The sequence below is a fragment of the Penicillium cataractarum genome (assembly GCF_028827025.1).
Source record: "Penicillium cataractarum strain IBT 29864 chromosome Unknown utg000009l, whole genome shotgun sequence".
In the NCBI taxonomy this organism is placed as follows: Eukaryota; Fungi; Ascomycota; class Eurotiomycetes; order Eurotiales; family Aspergillaceae; genus Penicillium; species Penicillium cataractarum.
Genome location: NW_026622745.1, coordinates 139,135 through 152,089, shown reverse-complemented (window position 1 = coordinate 152,089; position 12,955 = coordinate 139,135). Strand labels below are relative to the sequence as shown.

At 44.6% G+C, this 12,955-nt stretch overlaps 1 protein-coding gene across 1 annotated transcript; it reads left to right on the top strand.

The window, feature by feature from the left end:
• Nucleotides 1-11,391: 11,391 nt before the first annotated feature.
• On the top strand, nucleotides 11,392-12,955 carry N7496_010745 (GNAT family N-acetyltransferase; the record flags this gene model as incomplete). Its single annotated transcript, XM_056703658.1, has 2 exons — nucleotides 11,392-12,746; nucleotides 12,838-12,955. The coding sequence occupies 2 exons, from the start codon at nucleotides 11,392-11,394 to the stop codon at nucleotides 12,953-12,955; spliced, it is 1,473 nt and encodes a 490-aa protein (XP_056549618.1).

Genomic DNA, 12,955 nt, shown 5'->3' with positions numbered 1-12,955 from the left:
ATTACGCTTACGCTGTGATCAGATTTCCAGAAACTTCAGTGGATTTAATTGATTAACAGCGGAAATAGGGGGATGTTTGGCGGCTGTTAGAGGAGATATCTCTGCAAATACTATTCCAATTACTCCGCTCACCACGGTGTATATACCTACTTTCAGGTAGCAAAACTTCGTAGCTATACGCAGCTTTTTCCACCCCAGGGAAGAATCTATACCCCTAGGAAGGGCCCTAACGTTCCTAGATACTTGCGGCTAGGCCCTAGGAGGGTAGATAGTGTTCCCAGAGCTCTATAGGCTCCCAGAGCCCAAATTCTTTTTTTCCAGGAATCACCTTTCATGCTCCCAGGTCCAAAAATCACCGTTCCCAGTACAGTATGAGTGGTTATTTAATTTAAAACGATCGCAAGTGCCTCGTAGGCAGCCCTTTGTTTAATTCTCAGCATCATCATGTGGTCCGAAGCTATCCAGTACTCTGTTTTCATAATAGTCTTGTCGGTCGTAAATGGCATACGGATTGCAATTTTTCATGCCCGACACCCTAAATATCGACTACAAATCGTGGATCTAACGCAATGAATCATACTTTTTAGCTATCCTATCGTGAGCTTCACTTTGACCTACAGCAATGCCAATAACTACAACGTTAGTGTTACTCTTTTAAGAGGAATCATTCCGGTGCTCATACCAATTCCTTAGGTAATTTAATGCAACGCTAGGCTAGTAGATAAGAGCTAACACGAACGCATCAGTATTGCCGAATCAGTCTCCAGCTAATCGGATTGGATAGCGCTCCTCATCCTTCTACCATCAGGCTACTATATTTTGTCCCATTCTCTATTTTGAGTAAGATTGCAGTCACGATGGTGGGTATATTTAACGACCCCTCCATATAGGTTGGAGTGGCCTTCCTACTCTGTCTTGATTATATTACTATGTCTGGTTTCTACTAGTGGCTACGAGGGCGAACCCTACGGGGGTATTCAGCTCTAGTCCAAGTAAGCTACATTGCGATTATGCTTTCATGTCGTTCACTTCTTCTACTAGTCGTCGCCGTCATTAGTATTGTCTTAGATCGTTGGTTATTATCGCTAGAGGTAAGCCATAAAAGCCTCCTTATACCCGAAGACGTTCTGACCGTAGTAGCTGCAGATTCCAATTTTCTGCTATCTTCACTTATACTACTTCTTCAGGGTAAAGTAGCTAACTATAGCTCTATAGATACAAGGACACGCCTCAGATCGCTAAGCACGTGTGCATAAGAGCTACTAGCCACGCAATAAACACGACAAAAGACACTTACTTTCCGTCAGGTTACTATTCTCTGTAAATAAATGCACTTTATGTAAAGGAATTAGTCACTATGCTATAGGTAATCCGGGCAACTAGGGAGTTACAGTACGGTCCACTACCAAAGAAGGGGTCCAAAGAAGAGATCATGGAGATCTAGCCACACTTCTTGGAGAATATCCTATCCGAAATTTAAACTATATATCATAATAGAAATATCTGTTCAAAGACTAAATTCGTGGGAAGACTTATGAGGGCATCATCCACTCTGTAATATATTTTATATTGCAAAAGCATATCTAGCAATTACTAATATTTGATTTCTTCCGGGCTTGCCTTTAAGTGATATCCTCAAGAAAGCGGACGAACCAGTCCCCGGCCACCTACTACGACAATCCCTCCGTTTCATTCTTCCCTCCTTGTGAATCTTCAGGTAAGACATTCAAGTTCCCAGTGGAAGTGCTGCTCCACTCGTTCAGTAAGCGAAACATCCCCCCGCCGAGCATCCATCAGCTTCTGCTCTACGGCATGAAAATAATAAAGCTAGTTATCGTGGGTCTTTTTCAGATGGTTTCCCTCCAGCTGTAGCTACGAATTCATAGTTCGTAACTGTTGATTACCCACTTCAAGACGCTAACTATCGATCTGTTTAGAAACTAACGACTCCCACAGACGGCGGAAGCGACTCAACAAACGAGCACCCTGAGCCGCCGCTTTAGGGTCATCGTGCTCTATCTATGCTAAGGCCTCAAGGACCGCGCGAAACGGTTCTATAGCTAACTTTCGTTTCTCCTCTTCTGCGTCTACATCACAGACGTAGGACTGCTACCGTTAGCGGGATTCTCTAGATGTCGGGAAGCTCTTACCGAAAAGAGCTGGAGAATCTTGGGGATCTTAACCTCGCTTGTATCTGGTTGCCCTGGCCGTAACATATCTTCACGCTCACATTTCTCCACGGGTGGCTGGGTTGAAGCGTCTATTATGAGATAGTCTAGGAGGAATGGCTAGGATAGGGCTGTTACTTTATAGTCGGTATTTCTTCTCTATCCAACTTTAATAACGTAAGCCTTGTTCGGGAGACTAATATTCAATTAATCATGGGCAGATTTTGCATGATGAAGTCTCGCGTTTTGCACACTGGGTCGATAAACGCCTTCATCTAAAGGTTGGTCTCCCGTTGGTTGATGGTCCTTTCACACCCCTTAAATATGATATATATATATGGTATAGGACGCATTCATGGTGTCTTCTGCCCGGAACCATTCCTATCTATTTGTGTACCGGTTATTAGTTGTGTCAACGTTAAAACACTACATCCGGTGCATAGCGAGAATTCTATTTATATGCCTCTTAATGATGGACTGCGAGGACAGGCTGCTTCTGTACTATACTATGCGGGTGGAAAGTGCCGTACGATGGGTACTTAGCCTGTTCGTCTGGTTAGCGCCGCCCATCTGCTTAGCTAACCAAGGGTGTGGCAATATTATTTTGCATAATAATTGCCGCTTTCCTCTATTAGTTAAAGGAGTAGCACATAGCACAGACCTAGACACTGAGCTTAACCCCCAACATAAGCTCTCCCAGCCATTTCGCCTTATAGTTAACGATGTAGGAAGCTCCCTCAAAGTCTCAATAGCGTGGAGAAGCTCCAAGGTTACCTAGATAGAGTATAGTGCTTATTTCGGAAATGAGAACACTACTCATTATCGCTCCCCCAAAATGGTCTATTATGATCTTTCGAAAATCAATAACCCATCGAATACTGAGTATGGAGTCCGGATTGAGCCAAGCTATAGTGGATGTCCAACCATTAATTGCCCAGCACATATATATCGATGTGAATCCACCTACTACCAGCCTAACGACAACTTTGTAACTAAGGCTTACAATGTTAGTATAGATCTGAAGGTTACATTTTATCCGCAGTCTAAATGACGTCGTGCTAGACCACGGTTAATACCGATCTTGGTGCTGAGTTCAGATCGGTGTGTACTACCTAGAGGGAACGTAGGCAATAGGAAATATTCCGGCACCTTTAAATTTTGATCACACCTTTATCAGCTAGGTTCGAGCATCTTAAGCCCGGAGATAGGCTTAAGTACATGTTCACTGTATTTAACTCTGTTCTTAGTTATTACGTGTGGGTACTATATAGAACGGAGAGAATTTTAAAAAAAAAATCTTCCTCTTTTAGAAAGTAGTTTTCTTTCCTAGTGTCCGATTCAAACTAATTTGCGAGGTACTAAGATATAGTAAAAGAAACAATCATCATCATCTACAGTTATAGACGGAGATATATTAGTACTAGAGATATTCAGATTCGCTATACGTTTAGAGAGAACCCCTTTACTATCATTCTTTAGCCGGTTCTTCGAAACGTCTTTACAAGTCGATCTGATATTAAATAGCGCTTCTCACAAAGCTATTCCCCGTCCAACTCGCGTCCTTCATAGAGCGGGTCGACAACCTACTGTCTTGAAGCAGTTCGTTAACCACCTATATATGTCCTCGCCTAGCTACCAGGAGCAACGGATACTCAAAATGATTGTTCTCCAAGTTTAGATTAAGATCAAGGTGCTATGATAGTGCCCTTACGATCTCTACGTTTCCATAGCGGGCCGCGATATATAGGGCGGTATCTCCAATCAAGTAGGTACGCTCGTTAACCAACAGCTTTTCACCTTAACTCACAAGTAGCTAGACCGTCTTTAGCGTCCCAATCTCCACGGCTTAGCAAAGAGGTGGATCTCCGCCTCTCGCATTAAGGGCAATACCCGGGAAGTCGACGAGCAACTCCAACGCATCATTTCGCCCCAACTCCATAGCGAGTTCCAGAGGGGATTGTCCTCCGGCTTTTTAATTCACATCAAACCCCGGCGTCTCCAGCCAGGCTTATAGAATCGTTGTATCTAGCCTTAGTATAGCGTAGTGTAGAGCGGTCGAGGGCGTATCGTACTTCCCGCGACCACCGATGAAGTTAATATCCACACCTCCATACCTAAGAAACCGTTTCGTAATCTCATCGTACTGTAAGCGTGATGCCATCTATAGCGGCGTGTTACCGTTCTTACTAAGGGAATTAGGATTGATACCGGGATAGGCCAAGAGAAGATCAACCAGTTCAGGGGAATTCATTCGCACGGCAAGATAGAGCGGTGTGTCACCGTTCCGATCATACCTTTACAGATCATCTTTTCTTTCCCCGAGAAGTTATTTAATTGCATTAGGTGAGCTATATAATATGGCTTGGTGTAGTGGTAGATCGTCGCTCTCCACAATTTATTGCCGAAGGGCCATAGGAAGCAGAGGGTGCGATATTATCAATTCCGCCATCGAATCCCGGTTTACCTAGGTCGCTAAATCTCGTGAAGAGTGGCCGGCGTAGTTCTTGATATAAAGGTTAGCTCCGCGCAGCAATAGCATTCGTATAATACCAATTCGGCCTAGGAAGACCGCCAAGTATAGCGCCGTTCCTGCTTAGCTATATTACGTGTGAAGAGCAAGGCTAGATTGATGCAAGACCTTCTCTAATAGCTTCTTAGCGATACTAAATCTGGCGTATCTGACGATATACCACAAGGCGTCTTTCTGTTTACTATTCTGTAGGGAGGCATCCAACTTTAGGTACTTATATAAGAGCTTAATCACAGCCCCTGACGAGTGCCTGACTACTCTCATCAAAACAGTCTCTCCTCGAAAAAACGAATTCATATTAGCGCCGTGATTAATCAAGTCCTGGAATAGAATACAGTCGTTACGCTTTACTACTAGGTAGAGTAGGTTACTATTACGATATTTAATATTCAACCTTAGGGTAAAGAGCCGCAACTTAGAGGAGAGTTAAACATAGGATCTTATTAAGGAAGCCACGCCTTCTATATCTAAGTAGAACACAATCAACCCTATTAGCTCATTTAGTAAGTCCGGTAAATTTATCTAAAAAGTCTTAGTTCTTCCCGTTCCTCGATTTTCGGCGGCTAAGAGGAAAGCAGATAATACACACCATAGCCAGATTTAAACGCGATCGTACTAGGGATACTTTACTAGACACCTTCCGGTCAAGGGCGTTTTTATAGCAATTTTGTTCAAGAAAAATAGGATTAAATTAAATTTGAAAAGCACTAAAAGTAAATTTGTGCTCCTAGGAGCTTTAGGTCTCTAATCCAGGAGCCAAACTTGGGAAGGGTACAGGTGACATCACAGTTTCACTTTACAAGTGGTACTCTCAAATCTGATCAGACGAGGCTTCCTTCTTGGGATGCTTCTGCCCTGCTCAGTATCCCGGCCGGATCTAGATACCGGCCTTGAGCAGATTCTATCCACAGCTAACTTAACTCATTTCAAGCTAACATCTCCCCACTAGAATATACGTACCCCATGGACTCGCTCTTTCTTTTAACCCAAAGTACGGCTACATTATAACATATAAAGATAGGTTCTCGTGTGAATCCGGATAATAGCGGTGCAGAATTAATAGCACGGATCCATTATTCGACATTTCAAATAGATTTTTAAATAATATAAATCAATGCTACGTAAAATTCGTATTTCTTATGCTTGCTCTTAGTTCTTTTACAGACTCTTCTCTGGATGAGTTGTCTATATTATAAAAATGCATTTTCATCTACTCCGTGGTAGATCCTTAGAGTCTTGTGAGGCCTCCCGCTCATCAGTCCCATCAATCTTCCTACTTATCCGCGACTGCCTTCTTTCCTAGTGGAAGAAGAGAATAAATGTAAGTCATTAGCTATGTGTTTATCGGTCTATCATAAAGTTGATAAAAAATTCCACTTGTTCAGGAGTCAACTGACCTATTTAGACATGCCACAACCTATACCATGACAAGGGCATAGGTAATGTCTTGTAAACCTCTACCAGTAAATTAAAAATCGGGTAAGTGTTGGATTTTCGCTAAGTACTTTTGCTTCTTTAGGCCGGAAGATGCGAGATCTATAGTAAGACCCTCTGCGTAAGGTATTTATATATAGGAAATTCGCATAGTAGCTCCTTCGCACGATATTAATTGGTATACCCCTGTACCTTAAGGCACAACCCGCCCACGGGGAGCTTTAAGTATTTAGTCTATTCTGATTATAAAAAGGAATGAATTTGGAAAATTGAAAAATGACAGGCTGATGCTACCTAACAAGCCAGAACTATTTCATCTTTAATCTGGGCGATTCACAACGCGAGAGATATAAAAAAGTCTACAGGCTATACCACTAGAATTTGGGAAGGGCAGAGCAATCAATGGTTCGCTAAGAAAACAAACTAGAAAGCCGAGAAAATACCAGGCACGAAAGGCTGGGACTGTGCTAGTTCCCTGGAATCGAAAATGTTATCGGTGTGCTAAGATAATGATTGCCTGCGACGGGAAAATTACGTGTAATAAGGTGCAAAATACATCTACAGCAGCTATCATATCGGATATAGTTATCGAGGCCTTGCTTTCGGGTATTACGTGCAGTTAAAGCAGTGGTTTAAAGCAATATTCAATTCTGAAGGTTACTATAGACTATATTAGCGGGGTATTAGCTATCTATTCTTAGTAAATTGTCTATAGAGATTTCCTGGTGGAGTCATAACAGGCCGCATAGTATATAGTGAAGACTATATTAACACTTACGAGGAGAAACTAATAACTAGCACATACCAGTATTCGTCGTTTCGACCATTTATAAATCATGAAAGTATTATGTAGGTACTATATCCAAAAGCCCTTCTATCAGTTACGAAGCGTAAATTTGTAGGTGTCAGGGAAAGTTACCTCCCGCAGGCTTTCAAATTTCCCTTCGGTTGATTATATCTCCGCTCGGACATTCAATATAACATCATGGGCATTTTCAAGGATCGCCAGTCGACTTATCCGTTTAGACATTTTGTGTGGTGTCATGTCCGTATTATTCTAGGAGCCATAATCAGGAGTTAGGATATCCTCTAATCGTAGAAATTTGAGATCGATACTGTCACGATATCGCTTTTCTGCTATATTATGCGCTCTTCCTCGGCGTGTTGCCACACTAATAGATTCATTCTCCGGCCCAGACGTCGGATTCGGAAGACATCTAGATTGCGAAGTCGTGCTTTCAGTGCCGCTAGAGGGTTTAGAGGGCCGTGTTTAGTAAATTGGCTGTTCCGTAATATGTGAGTTTCTCGACGGGTTAGCCATTTCAATATTATTGCCATTTATACAGTCATAGCTAATATCAATGTTTTCGAAACTGTAAGTGCCAGGCGTAGAACAGGATTCGTTTTAGTAAGGGTGTGAGGCCTCATTATATTGAAATTCCTAAGTAGCATTCTTAGCTTAACCAGCCACGTGATTAGGACTGTATATATACGTACGAAGTCAAAAGGGGAAAAGGCGTTCTCGTTACCAAGAAAATTCGAGGTTTCAACCCAGGTCTCTCGCAGAATGTTTCCCAATAAACTTAACGGAGCATTATCAACGCAAATTTGATTCACTAGGGATATGAAATCCTTCGGACCCTAACATAAGGAGTCCAGATGAAGTAGGCCTTCAAATCCGGTGGAATAAATTGGCAAAGGCCAACCCGTCACTTGCTCTTCTGTAGGCGTAGCTACAGGCGTAGCTACAAGATTCATTCTGCGAGATTTCGATAAACTAGGACGGTCGGGATACCTCAAAAAGCTGTTATTAAGTCCTACTAAATAGGAACTACTTATGCAATTTTACGCTACATCAAATGCAATAGACTTACTTTTTGCCTAGCAATTATACCTTAGTACGAGTTTCTAGAGGAGTCCCGCTTGGAGCAGCTTGCTAGGGCGCGATCGGCTATTAGTTAGTATCATTTGAGTATGCCGGGAATAAATCGCCGCCTGCGACTCGATTTAGGTAGCGATGCTATGTGAACCTTGGTGCAGAGGATCCTAAGTGATAATTCCATCGAGAATTTAGCCTAAGTTCCACACACTCCAAGCTCATGAGGATAGATAGTAGGGAAGGTTAAACAGGTCATTAGTAGATAGATATTCTGAAGGAACCAAGAGCAGCCGGTGAAGGACTCGGTGCTAAGATGCGACTTCAAGAGAAGTCGGTCGGGTCCAGGCTCAGTCATCGCAGCTATTCTGGCGCGAACCATAGGTCGGGTTTTCCAAACTAACTTTATCTATCCGGGGGGTCCTAGTCAATCATCATAAGGTGCTCCACAAGTACCTCACAAGGAGCTCGTCCGGATCCTGGTCCATAAACTAGATCGCTATACGCGACGGGTCGATTTTCCTTCCCAGCTATACCACAGACCACCAAACGATCCTAAAAACACTTTGACCAAATAGCATTTCCTGTAACCTGTTTTTAAGATCTTGAGAGACAGCTGCCGTGGAGCACTCATTACGAGCCGGTTCAGTAGTTATTTCCCAATGTGCGCCTAAAAGATAAAACTTAGCCTGACCATTAACAGTGACTATATAATGTGGCCACAGTCAACATCTGCCGCCGTAGGCAGCTCACAGGAGGATTAAAATTAGCAGTGTACGACGTTAAATTACTATCGATACCCTTTGCGTTTATATTACCATGAACTGATAGAGAGAGACTAGAGAGACATACAATACAGCAACTATACGCGTAGCAGTCAAAGTTGAAATTTAGACCGAATGCAGTATCTCTCTTCATTTTGCCCAAGTACATTCGTTTTTTCTTCAATCAATCAACCTTGGCATCCAAGATTAGTTCGGGTTAGCCTAATCCTCGCCCTCATTCGTCGGATTGAATTACTAGCCAATACTGTCTCAGCTTGTTGAATCATCACCACATGACTTTGCCCATTAGGCACCACACATTTACCCCTTAGTATGTGCTTAGTATGTGACAACGACACGGCCAAGATTGGACCAGCAGCCACTTTCGCACAGGATCTACGAGGAAGCGAAGGGAAATCTTGGGGACAGAAAGGCAAATCTGGCATTCTCTAGGGAAGGAAGAAGACCCCAATCTAAAAACAGGAAGGCCCTGATATTGGCCAAGAGAACAAGGAAAGCAAGAAAACATCCTTTCTGCAGGAATCTTCCTGTTAGAGACCTGCAAGGAGAAAAGGGAAGGAGACATCCAAGAGAAACAATCGTCCACACGGAAACGCATATCTGTAGATATGCAGGAACCGACATCGAGTCCGCACAATCTCCATCAGTATGCCAGCCTTTTAGGCTCTTATTCTCTGATTTGCCCCCCTTTATGACAGAATACTACAGTGGGAGCCAGCTATCTCACTAAGGGGAAGATGCGGGTTCGCGAACGAGTGCAAATCAGTAGAGTTGGGCGTATTTATCACAGTCACATCTTGTAAGTGGTGGGTAGCTGCTATCCCGTGTAACTGTCGCCATGGCGCACTACTTGACATGGTCAGAATAGATGACCAGTTAGCAGTTTGTGGCAGGTGATCTAATATCTTACGATTTGTGCACTTAATCGTATGTAGGTCGACTCAACAGCGCGTCGGCTTCAGCAACCGCGAGAGCTGCAGTTTGGATCACGCCAATTATTGCCTGAGCCACGATCTGCTCACTAGATTGGAACGGCCGTCCATTTTGGAGAGAGTGATAATATCCTTCCGGGGGTTACTCCACGCGGACACTGCGTGTTGAGATGAGGGGTAGGATCTAGGAGAAGCGATAGCATATGCCAGCAATGGAGTAATATTGAAGATGATATCTTAAACTAAGATAACGCCTGAGTGGAAGTGTGCTATACACACTTCCCGAAGATCCACGTTACCGTATAAGGTTAGTGTGCCTCAGGGAGGACGATCTACTATCCAGTAAGGCCTCAGCGGCATTGAAGACTGCTGAAACCTCAACACTGTGTAGTAGGTCTTCCATGTACTCGTTGACATGAACCATTGCCAAGCAACCGATAGCGCCAAGCCGCTAAGGCATCTTAGTGCTAGAGCAGGCTTCGATATTTTACATGCAGCCTCTCCTAATATATGACTTGAATCGAAGGTTCTGATGGAGTACCGTCCTGAGGATTTTTATTTCAAGTTCCAGTGTGAATGCCACACCGTCCACGTATAATATATTGGCGGGGCGTTGCCGTTACTGCTGGCTTCTCATGAAGTGGGTCAACTGTCTTTCGGCCTCAAAATGCTGCGTCGGGTCGTGCCTTCGCTCGCGGGAGGATCTTCTGCTGAAGCATTGTCGTGTTTACTTCCGCAGACGGACGACGTGGGTGTAATCGTGGACAAATGTGAGGGCGCCTTCCCCGTGGTAATTAGAATATCCACTAGGCTCGCATTGCGGAAAAAAAGATGATGGGAGAGAGTGGTGAGCGTTGCGGTATCCCTGCGTGTCGGACTCCCACTTCTTCAGACTAGTGTGTATTTACCACGATTAAAAGGTGCCACGCGGAGAGAAGACATTAGTCTGTTCAATTTAATGGGCACCATTGTTCGCCCTCTTGCTGGGCTCTAGTTATGGTGTTTATCAAGCGCGTGGCCCGGCGAAGGTTTCGCGACGCTTTCCTCGAAAGCGAACCAAAATATTACCAGTAGTCCGCAAGATGGCGGGGACAAGTCCGCCCCTCGATGCGTATTAGATGACGTGGATAACAACTGCGAGACAATAGATCCCCAGCTTTTCCTGGGCTACTGACCTGCGCGCCGGGTAATATTGTGGGTGCGTTCACCGACAGTGACTGGACGAGCTCTTTGGGATAAGCGATTACCTTTTGCAGTTCCCTGGCCACTTTATAAGTTCCTTCAATTCCTTCCGGTGCAGTGCTCTCGATTTTGACCATCGTTAGTCTCATCGCGACTCGCATCATGAGATCATTATTGCCCGCTGGAGGATCTAAGGCTCGATTTATGGCTGTTCTGGTCCCTAAGAGGGAGAAAGTCCTCCCGGTGTGGGGGCCACCAAGGGCACTGATATCCTTCATCCCAACACTCGGCAATGCTGACTAAGGCCCGCACGGGCTGTGGGTGGGTTTCAGTGGGCGTGGGGCTGAGGCCTAGATACCCATTTCACCATATCGTATGACGTATACACTCTTCATCGCCATCGCCACTTCAACAGGACTCCAAAACATCGCATGTGCAGCTCTCTGGATCTAAATCACCTCAGTATTCCATTTCCTATATTTTAATGAAGTACAACAAGTACTCCTTGCCAAACGGGCAGCAGATCAATGTCAAACCATCCTTTAGGGGGTTTACATTTATCGTCGATGAGCACAGCTTGCACGGCTCTTTTCCACCTGGATGGTCGATATCTCTCTATACCGAGAACTCGGGTAGAGGAAAGCCATCAATTGACGAAGATGGCCAGTTCCTAATCGATTCTGTCTCGTCATTTACGAGACCAACTCTCCTCGGCGATGTGCTACACCTATCTTCAATGTCGACGCCGTCAATCAACGACGCGAAACCTGAGAGCGCTGTCACTAGACAAGTGGCCATGATTTTATTTGCCACTTTTCTCTGGTATTTCCAAGAACCTGCACCAGACCAGCATGAGCCCACGTCGAATGGAAATGAACTGCCAGGGTTTGCCACAGATACAGGAGGAGAGTGGATTTTAAGAGTCAAAGGAGACGGCCTTCTTAGTGGGAAACACCGAATGCAGAAACTGGAGAGGATGGGCCTAATCGCGACTGCTGATCCTTCGGTGGGTTCGCAAGAGTGCCCAGAGACCTTTTTCGAGATGTTCATTAGCCAAAGAGCCTTCTGGCAGTTGGATCCCGGGATCTATCTGTTTACTCTGGATCCGCCGCATTTTCCAGTCAGTGACAATGAGGCATGGAGTTCTCTTCCATCATTGGATGCTTTTGGAAGAGGATTCCCCTTTGGTGCGGGGCCCAACACTTCTGGGACCTTCATACCCTCATATTACCCTCCCATCCCACTTCAGTATAAATTCACTGACAGCATTCGCCATCCAATCCGCCCAAGAGCACCACGGCAAGGAGAGGTGTTTTACACGAGGTTCATTCCCAGCGGTGGTCAGAACATGACATTCCGCATACCTCTAATCCCAAAGGGAAGCTCAATGAGGTTATATTCCACAACGACACAGCCAAGTGAATGGAGTGGTCCAAACTTATGCCTTGACCCTGAACTTATGAATGATTTGAAGTTGCTTCACCGATGGATGAACCAGTCTCCAACCCACACAAGCTTTATCCAGAGCGGTTCTTTAGAGGTCCAGAGGGAAAATCTCAAAACTTGCATGTCAAGCAAATCATCTTTTCCTGTACTAGCATACTGGGGCTCGACACCTGTTGGTTTTCTCGAAATTTTCTGGGTCCTTGAAGATCGTCATGGTAGGCTGCGGGGCAAAGTGGAGGACTGGGATAGGGGCTTCCGGTTTTTCATTGGAAACGACGGCTTCAATAGCCTGGATGATCTGGCACTGTTCCTGAGTTCGGTGGTTCATTATTGCTGGTTGTGCGACCAGAGAACCAGTTCCGTCTTGGTGGAGGTTCGGGCGGAAAATGAAAGGTACGGTCCTTTTCAGACAAATAGGTACCCCTGCCAATTGTTGATTTTTGAGCCCAAGATTCTGACAAGCCAATACTAAATTAATCTACAGGTTCGTCTCGTCCCTACGAGACATTGGTTTCTTTAGGGAAAGCGAAGTGTATATTTCGCAGGAGCGTGCTCTCATCATGAAAATTAAGCGTAGTTTCTGGGTTGCGCCGTCTACCTAG